The following is a 16,271-nucleotide window of genomic DNA, read 5'->3' on the forward strand; positions in this document are numbered from 1 at the left end:
ATCATTTGAAGCATGTTTAGGTTTCGGAATATTGTTTGTGTCTACAATGGTTAACCGGGCCAAGGGATGGTTGTTTGGTTGTCGTGGGGACAAAGACATTTCTGACCTCAAGAAAAACAAAGGCCATTTTTTTTTTGGTTTACTGGTGAGAATCCACCAACTCGAGACACGAACGTTGCAAACGTAGAATGGCGGCGACAGCAGAAATGAAATACACACAGTCTTTACACCTAAGTCAACTTGCCTGCTCTTGAAGACACACTCGGGGCAAAGACTGTCCAGGAAAACAGTTCACTACGTTAAAGAATCTAAATGCGGAATTATGACACAGCTGCTAAAGATCGGCTTATCACAATCTCCGACCAAACTCGGCCTATGTTAGAGGATTGCGAAATCTACCGAAATCCTTATCAAATTTATTTTGTCGGATATCTTCAGAGTTTCAATGTTTGCCATCTCCTTAGAGGTTAAACGTCATATTTCTCGACTGTGTGTTTTGAGATTTAATTGTCATTTGTTCACATGCATCAATACAATTGTTTTCTTTTTTTATCCCGGACATTAGCCGACGGACAATTTGTACTCTGTGTGCCGAAACGTTTCATGGCGGTACCTGTCTAACAAAGGGGTGGCGGGTGTCGATAGTGAACCATATATATATATATGTATGTATGTATGTATGTATGTATGTATGTATGTATGTATGTATGTATGTATGTATGTATGTATGTATGTATGTATGTATATATATATATATATATATATATATATATATATATATGTATATGTATAAAATATATGTATAAAATGTAATATAAATGTAATTTTGCGAGCATAATAAAATGTATAAAATATATGTATAAAATGTAATATAAATGTAATTTTGCGAGCATACCACTAGCTAATGCATATGAGAAAAAGAATTATATATCCATACGGATAAAACATTTCCAAAGGAATGGAATAAATTGTCACATTTCCCTTAATTTCTCTTCAGCATCTGTTTGGTTTCTTCATTTGCACGATGTCAGTCTGGTAAATCCAATATCCCCTACTGTTTTTATTGGTATATAAACGTGATATTGTGATTTATATATGTACACTCAGCTGAGGTTATAGTTGATTTTTCCAATGAGTATGGAAAGTGTTTTGTTAATTTTCCCAAATATCACGTGTATTTAAACTGGATGCGTTTGTGTTGTTGTTTTGGGTTTTTCAGATGCAGATATGTTTGATTAGGAGGTTCTAAAAGCTACTGTAACATGCTGTTGCTATAGTCTATATTAGATGAGGAAGTGAGTGAATGTTGGTTGAGACCGCAGTCAACAATAGTCAGTGTTTATTATTATGTCAATACACAGCTCTGGACCATGTACACCAGTCACTGAACCTATGAGCAACGAACCCGGCCAGCCAGGTCAAGGAGCAAGACCACCGGATCACCAATTCAGATGGGTTTGTGCCAGCATAAACAAATGGGGAAATAGTTGCACCTGTAATGCTATAGCACTTAATATAAAACACCCATGCTTGATTATATCTAGTCTCAGATATTCGGCGAAGATGGCAAAATAGAGGCGAAACTCGCTGCGAAAAACGACTGCGACACCAAGTGTTCGCGGAAACAGTAATGGTAAAATATGTTAAAGGATACACTGCTTTGGATTAACAGAGTTAAACAAAATAAATATCTAAACCTGTCGCCGTTTAACATAAATGCTAGTAATATTTAAATAAACATTTAAACAATTAGCTTAAAAGTAAATTCCTCTCAGACGTATGTTTTATAAATCAAATGTCTTGACTGTACATTCTGATACACACATCCGCTGCATATGCATTAGTACACACCAGGCCGTAGTGAACTTATCTTAGTAAGGGGTACACGACCCACGTTAAAGAGCCTTATATTAATACTTGCGCCCATCTGTCCCCTGGGTTACCTACGGCCCTGTACACACGGGTGATAGGGCGGGCCGTCGAGTTCACTGCATGTCATCGTATACCATACAGTTGCCTAGATCGATGTTCATACTGTTCATTGCTGGATTGTCTGGTCCAGACTCAATTATGTACAGAGTGCCATCAAATAGGTGGAATATTGCGGGGTGTGGAGTTAAATAAACAAATAAGCAAACCAACACTGGCGTACCCTATATTCAAATGGACTCGTGAAGATCCTAGTTAGAATTGGTCTTGATCTACCAATGCTTGTCGTTAAAACGGGCAACAAGGATCGTGCTGTCAGACTCGGTGATGCGGGTGATGCATTTCACGGAGTAGACTGATGTTTGTGACGTCTATAGGATCAAAACTCGAGGGCCGGGATTCTGTTGATAGCAAACACACAAAAGCAGTTCGACTGACATTTTACAAAAAATACTTGCAAACTGCTCCTTTTTCCTGCAAGGTATGTCCAGTTAAGCAGAGACACACGGTAGCCTGTACTAAGCCATGAACTGTAGTATATGTGTAGTATAAATAACATGCAGGACTGAGCCTCCGAGGTCATCCATAACGATACGCAGGCATACACATGGCCCGTTAAACACCACAGGCATATTGCCAGAATGAGAGTATGGAGGTCTGACGGATGCTGCTTCTCTTGTTCTTTGTTGTCGGTTTCCATTATGAGAGAAATTTACCAGTCACACCCTGAAGTATGTAATAAGCATATATAACACATCGCCGTTGTGTAGACAGAGCTTCCTGCATGAAGTCCTGTCGGTATTCAAAGTAGCATACATTTGGAAAGGGATACGAGATGCTTCCTGTGTGTTTTACAAGATAACGTGGAGTTACGATCAAGAATACTGAAGTGAAACTCCGTCAATATCGGACCCTTTCAGAAACGAAACTTCATGTTATATATATATGACACACAATGAAAACGCAAAACCCATTTCATACTAGGAGAAAAATGACAAACCATATCATTTGCAAACATGTTTTAATACAGTCATGTTAAGAATTTCATTGTCTTTCCTTTGCATGTTAAGACGATGATGTGTTGCACGCTGTCAAGTTTAACACACAGGCCCTCTTATCAAATTCAGTAGCGAGTGTGACCCCCTTAAGATCGCAAGCAAGCACTGAGTTGTCGTGGCATGGACTGGCACAAACGTCGAACAGATGCTTAAGGAATGTTCTGCCACTCCTGCTGTAGAGCAAGGGCCAATTCTGCGACGTTGTTAGGTTGACGTTGACGTTGACGTTGACGTTGACGTTGACTTTGATGGACACGGCGTCGAAGTTCATCCCACAAATGTTCAATGGGGTTTAAATCTGGTGAAACAGCTGGCCAGGGAAGAACTGGTATCTGCTCTTGCTGGAGTAAGTCTCTGGTAAGACGTGCATTGTGGAGACGGGCATTATCATGCTGGAATGTGAAGGGCAGTTGCTGATGTCCATAGTTGTTCAGAAGCGGTTGAAGAACAGGCCTCAAAATCTGGTCGACATAACGCTGTGCTGTCAACAAAGCGATTTCTCTCAATAACGCGTCCATCTTGATAACGTTCGTGTTGCCGTCTGTATACATGTTGACGTCCGTCGGCAACGGATAGACAGAACCTTGACTCATCAGAGTAGACACAATGGTTGAAGAATCTGGGTGGCATAAGGCGATGTTGTTGAGCAAACATGGCAGCCCGATGACGTGGTCATGCTGTTTCCACGGTATGGCCTACGACATCTCATACCCACAGTTCACAGACGTGTCATCACCGTCATAGCGCTGACTCGCCGTCCGTTACGTCCTACTGTGGTGAGAATTGTGTTTGCTGCTGTCTGAAAGCGGTTCCGTTGATGTGCTCGTCGGATGTGCTCGGTCTTGACGTGGTGTCGTAACCGGAAGTCGGCCCGGTCGTGGACGGTCACGAACACTTCCTGTTTGCTGATGACGTTGCTGGAGTCTGTGTACAGTTGATGGATGCACTCCAAAGAGGCGGGCAACGTCGCTCCGGGATGTTTCGGCCAACAGCATCCCAGTGGCTTGATTCCTCTGTGGTTCGTTGAGCCGTGGCATTTTGTGACTGGTAGTGAAACAATCGAATCATGATGCCTTTTATGCGTCCAAAATCCCACTTTGCTCGTGCATGTCACGGTAACCATGCACCCATAAGATCCAAAAAAAAACTGCCAGAGTTTTGTCGAATTATCCCTTTGCCATGAACATTAAATGGGTTCGAACCCATGCTTGCCATAAAAGGCGACTATGCTTGTCGTAAGAGGCAACTAACGGGATCGGGTGGTCAGGCTTCCTGACTTGGTTGGGACATTTCATCGATGCTCACGTTGTTGATCACTGGATTGCCTGGTCCAGACTCGACAGACCGCCGCCATATAGCTAGAACATTTCTGAGTTCGGCGTAAAACTAAACTCACTCACTCACTCATATAAAATGAAAACGATATTGGTTTTTGCGTATGAACTTTGTCAGGTTTCAGTAAAAGCGGAAAATTTTATAGGTTCAGTTGTTGCAGCATTCGTTTTTCAACGCCGTTACATCCGCAGTTCGAAATGGATTGTTTTCTTCTCCATCATAACCTGTAGCATTCAATCCACTTTTAATATCATCTGTATTTATACTCAAACACGTGCATGCACGTCGATGCTGAAGAGAAGCTCTAAAAATGATGTTGACTTTTAGTGATGCAACGAGACTGTAAGTTTATGTCCAGGATCCACTTGAACAGCCATAGCGCTACGAAAATAGTAAGCCGATGCTAAACTGTGGGAGTTACAATCACCTTTGCGCTAATCTTTGTGCAGGTGGGCCCAGGCACGTCTGCGTAAATGGGAGATTTCGATTTAACACTGGTTTAACTCGAGATTCGAACCCGCGATTTCATCTTTTGGCAGTACCAAGGGACTAAACGCTGCACACAATCGTGCGCCTCAGACGACCGTACCATACATTCATCTCACTACGTAAATGAGGTGTATAACCAGGGCAACAGTACTGCAATGCTGAAGGTACTGCCACTTGCCATTTCCTTTGTTTTTAGGCAGTTCGACCATAATTATTTTCAAAACTTTTAATTGCAGTACAAGTGACTTCACTTTAGTTTTGTTAAAATTCTCACCTTACGTTCATAGAACAAACGCCAGGGATGTTGTGGTAAATAAACAAACCCTGATAAAATTCAGCTGTTTCTTTGAATTTCTACGGAGGAATTAATCATGACAAATAATCATTTCCCATCGTACAATTACATTTTTACCTGTCTCCTCCACAGCAAAACGTGCCGCAATGTTTCATGAACCTACGCGCGCATTTTCCTAGTAATGTGTTTATGTCGTATACTATTATTGCGCAAGTGTCCAGGATATAAAAGATATAAATAATTTCATTTCTTTGAAAGGATTTTCACACTGAAGCATGTCATAACCACCACGATTTAATAAAATATATTTCCTGTTGAGGCTATGACAACTTTCTGTAATTATGCATATGCCAAGGCTAACGTCTGCACAATAATTGGGCCATTGGGATGATCCGTAGGGGAATGTCTCAACGACAAGTGGCTGTACATTTCCACTGCCACCGGAACACCATTTCTGCACTGGTGAGACGCTATCAGAACGTTATTGATCAGCCACGTTCTGGACGTCCACGTGTAACAACGCCAAGACAGATGGATAAGCGTGACCCATCTTCGCCACAGGTTTCAGACTGCAATGACACCCCGACCAGCATAGGACTTCGCCGTATTCACCATAACACAGTTCGAAAATGTTTACGGGATTAGACCACGACGTCCCGCCATACGACCTATACTGACACAACGTCATCGACAAGCTCGCCGGATGTGGTGCCCATGTTTTGGTGTGAAAAAATGTAGTTTCTACAGATGAGTCCAGGTTTAATATTTCCCATAGTGGCGGGCGTCAACGTGCCTATTAGACCCGTGGGAGAACGTTATGCACAGGCCTGTGTCTTTAAGAGGAATCGCTTTGGTGGTGGTTCCATGATGATTTGGGATAGAATAACAGCACGCCAAAGATATCCCAAGGTGATTCTTCGGGCCAACTTAACTGGTGTGGGATACAGGGATCAGATTCTTCGACCTGTGGCATTTCCTTTTCTGCAACGTCATGGCCCAGTGTTAACATTTCAACAGGACAATGCCCGCCCTCATACGATAAGTGTTGCTATAGATTTCTTGCAACACCATAACGCTGACTTACTGCATTGGCCTGCAAATTCACCAGATCTCTCCCCGAAAGAGCATGTTTGGGACGAGATGGATCGATGTCTACGCCGTCTTGAAATAAGATAAAGTCATTGACCTTGCAACAGAACTTGAGAGAATCTGGCATGACATCCCACGAGCCTTTGATAGGCTCTATGCGTCATCGATGCACTGCTTTTCTCAATGCCGATGGTGGACATATCCGTCATTGAGCTTGTGACATTGTCATTTGACCCCTATCCCGCTTGTGGACCCGTGACGTCATTGTGATTGCATTTTCAGTTTCTGCCGACTTGTGGTCTCATGTTCCCTCCATTAAGGTTTGTATGTACCTTTGACATTGTTATTGTACCTATCAACTGGGATAATATACTAAGTCAAAATAGAAACTTCACAAAAAATGTAATTTTCAAAAATAATGAATAATTTGTCTCTGATGATACATCTATGTATCCGAAATGGGATCCCTATCTTTCGACTAAACGTTAGCTAAACCCTCTCAAGCCCATCCATTCGTCTTGCAAATAACGTTGCTGTCAAATCAGGTTTTGCACATGCAGTCGATCACGTGATCTTCGCATCCAAGTTTTCTTCATTTGCACGTGTTTGGTTTGGCCTGAAGAATTGAAAATGGGATGCTGCCGTCGTACTGTTTATGACTTGCGAGGTCGTCTACAACAAACCGGCATCACTTCTGATCTCCCAAGGTCGATGCTGGGCTGAGATGTTTAGAGGTCAACTGTCCTCACAGACCATTCTAAATTGTTTGTAGGCTGCCAATCTCCATTCTCCAGGGTACAGAGAGACTAGAATCAGGTCGTCTTTAGCGATGAATCCAGGTTTACACTCAGATTCGCGGACGGCAGGCATAGAGTCTGGAGACAACGTCGTGAATGGTATGCCCAATGTTGTGTACAGGAAGTCGACAGATTTGGGGGCGCAATTTGCATGGTGTTGGGTGCTTTCTGTGGGAACAACCGCTCTTGACTTCTGGTCATCCGTTGAAACCTCACAGCTGCTGCTTACTGCGACCAGGTGCTCACCCCTAAACTTGTTCCTTTCACGGCGGCTCATGGCCCAGGTCTACAGTTCCGGCATGATAATGCTCGGCCGCATACCGCGATGTTGATACAAAATTTCCTTCAAAAGGCTGGAATCAACATCATGGACTGGTCATCGAGGTCCCTTGACCTTAATCCAATAGAGCACGTTTGGGATGCACTTGGGAGATGGCTTCATGGTCTTAGGAACCAACCTCAGAATTTGCAGGAACTTGGCACTGATTTGCAAGAGCAATGGCGCAGAATCCCCAACCATGTGTTCACAAGCATCGGGCAGTCGATGAGTAGATGGTGTTTGGCAGTGGTGAATGCACGGGGCAGCCATACACAATAGTGAACTGAGAAATTTTGAACTTTTATTCTTGTGACTTGACATTCTGTATACCCATATTTTGTAACGGCGGTGTAGCCTAATGGCACTGATTGTGGCACTGTCAGTGTATCGAGTACATATCACATATCTCAGCAATGAAATACAGCAATGAACAATCCAACAATCATACCATCTCTTGTTCTTTTATAGTGCCCTGAAGAAAGAATTTGAAGTTTCTTTTTGGACTCTGTATATCTTGACAATGCACAGTTTCTTTATGTGGCTAGTATATAAAGATTTAAGCTTAGTGAACTGCGTGGTTTGGGAATAATATGTTGAAGGAAATTTGCAACTGAATGTAAGACATACAAAGACATTATTCTGTTTTGGACAACAGTCCCATAAAGCGTAACTAATAACTTCTTATAGGTACAACTCAACTGTGTAACAGAATGTTGATCCAAAAGAGGACAAAAAAAAGATGAAATGTAAGGCGACATTTTTATTTTGACAGCATTCTCGTACATATTGGTCATATAAAAATTTACACAATCTCTCTCTCACACACACAAACCCACACACACATGCTCACACACACACACGCAAACACAGCACTTATATAAACTGTTATTAACATTCATAAATTATGTAAAACATCAAAACACCAATATCATTATGCACCATACAACATTTCTGTGAAACATTCTCACACAATATCACCCTGCAATATACATAAATTATTTAAAGCAATATTTTAAACCAACATGTCACAGTCACATGTAATGATAATCATACATTAATTTAAATACATTAAAGATTAAAATCCCATTGACTAGACGAATTTATAATACGCTTTTGGATTCAGAAGTACCTGGTATATAGACTGATGACCAGACTGTCATCCAAAACAACAATATACCACTGAAAATTTCAAAAATCATGAAAAGGTACCATTGACATTTGTCCCTAGCATAATCGCTATAACATACATTTCATTTTCTGATGGTAGAGTTTCATGTAATCAACTTCACACATTTACACAGTCGTTCAAAACAGACACTTCATTTCCCTGTATATTAAAGGGAAGATAACTCCACATGCCTTGTAAAATATCATGGCTGATCTGAAAACAACTTTGTGCACTGCCCACCATGGTTCAGTCTTAAACACAACAAATATGGCAAATAGTGCCACAGCAAAGAAATGTCCAATCAGCAGGAATGGATTTGGAGTGAGCCTGAAAAAGGACAAGGCGATATTAAAGGACTAGTAAATACTTTGATTTATCACTTGTAACATTAAGTACAGACATTTGAACTGCATTTTATCAGACCGAATAATAAAGCAACTCCTCAGGTCACAGATCTTTAAGAGTGTAATACTGGATGCTGGCCACCTTATTCTTTGCAATGAAGAAGGAAAGGTTTTCTTTGACTATAGCTTAGTCTCTGAACATATTTGTGATTATAACAAATAAACCCATATAAATTGAATAGGAGCACAAGGAAGACCAGAGATTCAGACCTGGGGAAATCTAGACTTGCATCACTTAGGGCTTTAGAATTGTAGAGAGGGCTAGGCTGCTGGGAAAATACGGTGGTTCAGGGACTGTGAGACACACTACGGTTTCTCTGCTCACTTCGCAAATCATGTTTTGGGTCTTTCCTGTCTCATCTGGTAAGTGTCACTTCACCCCATCTTTCTCCATGGTCAAAATCCCCTCAATAATATGATCTTGAAATATTTGTGTGTTGCTGAACACCATACTCACAATATTCAAGTTATGACAGAGAGTAAATAGTCATGTCCAGACCAGACAATCCAGTGATTGACACCAGGAGTACTGATTTCATGAAACTGGGACACAATAACATGCTTCAACCAATTCAGTGAATATGACCACTTACAACAAGCATGTATTACTGAAGACCAATTCCAGTCCTGTTCTCCATTAAGTAATACTGGAATGTATTGGTCAGAGGTTGATCTACTTACACTGACAGCAGTCCTACAGGACCATCCACACACTGTCCTCCCATTTTGAAATACTTAAAGCATGCTCTTTTCAGACTCTGGAGATGTGCTGGAACATGACATATAAATTGTGCTAAACAGAATCACACGCAACAAAATATACAAAATCAGAAAAAATGCATGTGAACTGGAATGGAAAGAGAAGTAGAACAAGTAGTAAATTCCATTAGCAAGCAACTAAATATTCTTATTTCAGGCCAAGTGCTTTTGGTAGTAGAATAGAGAGAGAGAGTGTGTGTGAGTGAGTGAATTTTGTATTAAACCACATTTACAATATTTCAACAATATCATGTCGGGGACACCAGAGCGGGCTTCACACATTGTACCCATGTGGGGAATAGAACCGGGATCGACAACCAAACACTTTATACATTTGGCTACCCTATCATCCATGTTGTAGAATAGGTAACGTATAAAAATGACAATCTTCTGTACTGTAATAACATTTCAGGCAAATAAGGAAAGATAACTTACTGTCTTTAGCAGCAAAAAGTTCATACAGAGCTTGTGCAAGAACATTGACAACAAAGGAATGATTTCCCTTTCTCTTCAAATGAAACAGCCTTGTGGCCTTGATAACAGCTTCATAGTCAGTGAGAGATGGTAGTGACTTCATTAGGTCCCTCCATATGATGGCATCACTCAACGCAACACTCATGCCCCCTCCAGTCAGAGGGTGGCGCATGTTGAGGGCGTCGCCCAGCACAAACACGCCAGGCCTTTCCATCGGCGCTGGAGGAAGGTAACTGTTGGGCATGCTTTTCACTTGACCATTTACTACACTGTCTTCAAAGGGGCCCTGCAGGTGCTCTAGAAAATGGAAGTCATTTAATCAACTATATAAGTGATACTATTTTATCTATCTGATGTGGAGTTGGGACCTAAATTTATTTCAGTGGTCCAGAAAGCTGACCGTTTTGATGTCAAGAAAAGAACACTTAAGACTGAAGACAATGTTTAATTATGACAGCTCCCTACTTTGATGTTCTTAACAGATAAATTGAAAGAGTATATCTTCATGATAAATACTAGTATCCTGCAATAGTGATGTTGTCAATATGCCATAATATTTAAATTATGCACAATACAAGGAAGTGTTCATGACTGACCCTCTGAAAAATCAAGCAGATTTGACCTTGGTACGGTGGAAGTCTACAATCTACTGGACCCAGTGTCCAACTGCATATTTCACAATGACTTTCACTGAGGTTGTCATGTGTGACACGTCACACTTGTTTGCTGTTTAAAATGCTAACTTTGAAAATTATAAGAAATGTTAAATCTGGAATGTGTGTTGAATTTTGTGTTGTCTGGCTACTTTGCAACACCATTTGTGAAAACTGAAGGAAAACAGTTTATCATTTCTAACCTCAATCATTGTAGATCAGTTTCTTTAAGCAATCATTTCAATGCAGCATTGATCTGCAATTTTGCATATTTCAGACAAAAATCCTCACCAACAGCATGACCATGTGAATAAAGAATTACCGGGTAACTGAGGTGCAATATGTTCCAGCATGTATTCCTTCAGGTTCTTCGGCATGCCTCCACGAATATCAACTAGCACTCGTGTGTGATTTGATGAGATCTGGTAAACCAATACTGGGCTCGGGTCCGCCAGAATGAGTTCTGCGTGGTTAGGTTTAGCCTGAGGACAGTCATTCATAACAGTCCCCACAAAGTGAGAATACACTTTGACAGTTTCAGTAACTAGTTGTTTGCGGAACTTGGAGAAGCACCCATCAACAACTATTGTCAGAGGTGCATAGATTTCCTGAAAATTAAACAAATATTGCAGAATGAATAAAGACATGTTTTACAGCATTTCTTAAACAATCAAATACAGGTTTTAAATGACAGATGAGTTTGCTTACAATTTCTCCAGTTGAATTATGTTTAGTATAACAAATCTGATGATAGTTATCCATACAGACACACAGAGTTCAGAACAAAACGAATGTATATCAGGTTTTTCTACATTTATATAAAAAACAGCTCTTATTGCCTTCTGAGGAGACAAAAGTAGTTTTAAGCTAGCAACACCTCATTTCTCCAAGTATTTCTGAAGAGGAATTTAAAACTGTCATGAGGGACAATACTGAGATGGCATGTTCCTGCCACAAACGAAGAACAGTTTATCCACTTGCCCACATGATCTAACATTCATAAACCAACATGTATTCAGAATATACCTCTATTTTATCTGAGCCTTTTTTCTTGTACTCCACACCGACAACAAAGCCTTGGTCATCAATGAGCTTAGTTGCAGTTCCCTCTATATATGATACACTGAAAGACAAATCACACAATAAACATCTAACACTGCAACTGGCTGTGGGCATGAGTAGAAAGATGTCTGCTTACAAAAGTGTTACCTGTGTTTTCGGTTACCAGTAACTGCCAGAAGTTTACTGGTAAACAGGCCATTTACCTGTAAATGTAACTCTACTGGTCATATTTACCAGAATATTTAAGAGTTGTTTCCACGCCCCCTAAACTGATGGCCTGTTTATATATGTTTACAAGAGGATATCAGTGTCAAAATACATGTTCGTATAAAACCAGATACTTTCAGCCAAAAAGCAAGAAATGTTTCTGATATGATCACTTCAGTGAGGACTCTGGTGATTATGATGCAGAAAAAGTCATTAAATACAAAGGGACACATACTTTTTTTCACTCTGAGCCTTTCTCCTCAGCGCCATGACAAACCTCCCATGATGAAAGGCTCTTCCTGATATAACGGCATTATCCTCATTGCTTGGATATGGGATCTGAACTTTAGACTGGGTGTCAAGGTCATGAATGACATAGCCTTTCACTTCATGAGCATCAAATCCCTCAACGCAATCTACAAAAACAGTAATGAAGTAATTGCTAGCGATGCGACAACATGGCAATACGGTATTGTACATCAGGACGAGGTTCTCATTACATCGATTGTAACTGTAATCGTCAGACTGATGTAAAACATGTAAAGAATAACAGGAGCCCTTCAAGAACCAGATTAAGCAGAGACAGGAGTATATGATGACTTCCTACATATAGCAGTAGCCAATGCCCCAAAGCTTATATGCTCCCCCTGTAACATCTCATCACTGCTGCCAGTTATTTTACAAAAATGATTCTGGGTTGCAATTGATGTCAGGTCCATTTAGTCACCATTTATAGCTGGGATTTTAACACAGGGAGACAGGTACTGAGCTGGGGTTACCAGTCATCATAACCGTTGACAACTGAAAATGCCAATAAATTTCTTTAATGAGAACAAGACGAAAAACTGAAGAGGACATGAGTACAACATTTACTGTATGTATGATTGTGTGCATGCATGAGTTCAAGGAATATGTGTGAGGAAGAGAATGTGTGTGTTTTTGTGCCTATGCTTCAGTTTTACATAGTTCTCCTTAATAATGATAACAATCATGCTCATCTTTAAACCCAGGATCAAGCACAACGCTGTTCTCTGATGTTACATCATTACCCTGATGGAAATGTACTTTCAAAGCCACTACTAAGTGCTTTGTGTGACCATATAAGTCCATACATCCGCTTCTCAGGAACCCATTTTAAACAGCTGGGTGAACTGAGCGCAATGTGGATGAAGTGCCTTACCCAGGGACAAAACACAGTATGAAACCAAGGTCACAAATATTTGGTGTCTCCACCAGGATTCGATCCCGGCACTTTGGTGTGAGAAGAAAGCATGCTAACCACTACACCAATGTGCTGTACAAATTCTTACCATTATTACTAAAATATTATACCAGAATCAGACTCCACACATTGCACCCACATGAAAATTCAAGCCTAATCTACTTCATCACCACACTGGAGGTATTTAAATTATAATCATGAATTTGCTCAGAAACTGCTTTCCTTGAGTTTGTTACTGTACAGTGAGATGCTGCTTACTTACCTCCTAACCCAAGTTTCTTGAGAGCTCCTAATCCCCCAGGTTGCAATAATTCTCCTACTATTCTGTCTGGTTCCTTCAGATCCCTTTCAATGACCGTGACTTTGCGTCCATCCCTAGCCAGTACTGTAGCCAGCACAGATCCCAAGACACCAGACCCAATAACAATGACCTCTTGGTCTTTTGGGATTGACTCAAATTCATGACTTGGTTTTCCAACCACAGACACCTGAAATGACACAAATTTACAAGAAAAATGCCAGTTCAATATCTTGGTCATACTGGTGATGCTGTCATATCTGGCATCACTGTCTAATACAGATTATTCCCACAAAATGATCAAATTTACTGTATTTGGGGGGAAAAGAAATCCCCATCCGACTGTCAATGCTTCATGCCCTGATCCACATCCATTAGATGTGATAAATTGACTCAGCCCTCTCACTAAAATATGATCCAGGTATGAGCTAGGATGAGAATGGAGAGCTACAAAATTTTGGTTTTCTCAAATGTGTGGATAAAATCTCTCCACTTTTACAACAGCTTGAAAATCACCACCTCAGCTATAGCTGGTGTTGCCAAAAAAATACGACCTCAGTTGATGTGAAAATATAAGTAATAAATGTAGGTGGCAAATCTAGTTATCAGAGTGCCACAAAACCCCCAGAGACCACTGAAAACATTCAAAGTAAACCATTAGAAAGGGTGTGTGCCTTTAACATGTACAACCTGTGAATTACAACCGACAAGTTCCTTGTGAATGGAAATGCAACTTGTCTAGTATGATCTGTTGGACTCAGTGTGTTATCAGTGTTCAGGGTCAGTGTTGAGCCAAGCAGTAAAATTCCTATCTCTGATGTATGTGTACCTGACATTTGTCATGCCGATCTCCACATGCAGTCACAGCAAAAGGTCACTAAACGTCACTGACAAGAATACAGTGTTTCAAATATACACAGTTAATTAGTCATGATGGCCAGTACAATATTTCAATTTTTTTAAACTTAGGTTTTCTCATTCATGGAATCTGTTAAGCTTGCGAATTTAAGAGTTTAGTTATCAAATTCTGAGTAAGAGTTCCTCCCATTCCCCAATCCTCCAAAATAATAAAATACAATTATAATAATCTAATATTATATATAACATAATATAAAATAATATACAATATAAATTGACAATGTAGTATGATAATATGAGAATCTATACTACTATCAATATTATAATACCCAGACATAGTAATGTTAAAAGAAAATATGAGGGAACAGGAGGAAGTCTTTCCCAACTTTCTAAATGTATGACATAATACATTTAATTTACTAAATAAATAATGAAAGGGTGAAATAAAAAATAAAAACTTGAATCTTCCTGGACATTTTCTCAGAATGAAACTGACAAGTTTACAAATCATTTGAGCTCCAACTGGAGCTCTCTCTGGTATCAGTGAGTGAGTGAGTTTGGTTTTATCCCTCTGTTTGCAACATCACAACGGGGGATACAAGAAATGAACCCAGGTTTTGGGTGTGACAAGCAAATGATTTACAACAAACCCCACCGCCCGTTGTCAGGTATGAGTGAGTGAGTGAGTTTGGTTTTATGCCGCTTTTAGCAATATTCCAGCGATATCACGGCAGGGGGACACCAGAAAATGGGCTTCACACATTGTACCCATGCGGGGAATCGAACCCAGGTCTTTGGCGTGACGAGCGAACGCTTTAACCACTAGGCTACTCCACCGGGTATGAGAGACATAGAGTCGTAGATTTATCTGCATGATCGTTGTGCAACTCATTTGATTCTTATACATAGGCCACGAGTTCCATGTATACGTCAATCTATGACAAAACTAAATTAAAACAAGCATGATACTGATAGTGATAATATGCAACGCCAGGTAACCTCACTCTCGCCCCCCACCCCTCCAAATGCCTAAACCATGAGCATGACTTACGCAAAAGTAAGCCTGTCAGTGATAATAACTTATTTATACGTCCTGTTATTGATCACCTTACCTTGGATCTTTTTCTGTAGAAGAACAAAGCTGACAATATAACCACCAGGAAGGTGACTGCGTACACTGACACTGAGGAGAGTCCAATATCGCGAGTGAAATCACTTCCAAATCTCAAGAGCTGGTTCAACATTGTTGGTCTATTTCTCTCAGCTGGTCAACAGTTATGTTTTCCTCTTATGACCACTTGACATTTATACACCTGCGAACAGGTTCATTCAAGGTACTCCAGCTGTCACTTCGTAACCAACAGTGCATCAGTTAAACTTCTATGAACAGCTTCAGACCTAAGCACCTGTCCAGGTATCACCAGCTGATCACATCAATATGTCGATGACAGTTTTTGAAACTAGGCACGTTCCAAACAATGATAAATTCTCTCTGAAAGGTGTTACGTGTATGCCTGACAGAAAACGACGGACAGACAGAAAATCTGAGTGAACGTTCGATTTATTAAGAAGATGTTGGCCTAAGCAATATCACGCCATTCAGTTGGTATGAGTACCCAACATAGTGCGAGGTGTCTTCTGACAGAAATGGACCAATGACAGACAAGAAATGTCGAGAGCCCCATTGTTTCAACATGCAAGATAAAATCCTCTGTTTTTCTTTAGAACTCATTCTGAAATTTGGAGAAAGGTTTGATTATTTTCTTGCCTAAAAGACTATTCTACAAATTTCGGTAATGTGTACTTATTTATATCATCCAATCGCGCATCTGATAGGAAGCCTGCCCTGAATTAC

At 40.4% G+C, this 16,271-nt stretch overlaps 1 protein-coding gene across 1 annotated transcript; it reads right to left on the reverse strand.

Moving 5' to 3' along the window:
• Nucleotides 1–8,051: 8,051 nt before the first annotated feature.
• Nucleotides 8,052–16,074, reverse strand: LOC137273896 (squalene monooxygenase-like). The gene is made up of 8 exons (XM_067806794.1): nt 15,529–16,074; nt 13,523–13,748; nt 12,274–12,454; nt 11,796–11,892; nt 11,092–11,377; nt 10,078–10,413; nt 9,565–9,652; nt 8,052–8,806 (listed from the first exon to the last, which is right to left on the reverse strand). The coding sequence occupies exons 1-8, from the start codon at nt 15,658–15,660 to the stop codon at nt 8,617–8,619; spliced, it is 1,536 nt and encodes a 511-aa protein (XP_067662895.1). The 5' UTR covers nt 15,661–16,074; the 3' UTR covers nt 8,052–8,616.
• Between the last annotated feature and the right edge of the window lie 197 nt (nt 16,075–16,271).

Source organism: Haliotis asinina, chromosome 2, assembly GCF_037392515.1.
Source record: "Haliotis asinina isolate JCU_RB_2024 chromosome 2, JCU_Hal_asi_v2, whole genome shotgun sequence".
NCBI lineage: Eukaryota > Metazoa > Mollusca > Gastropoda > Lepetellida > Haliotidae > Haliotis > Haliotis asinina.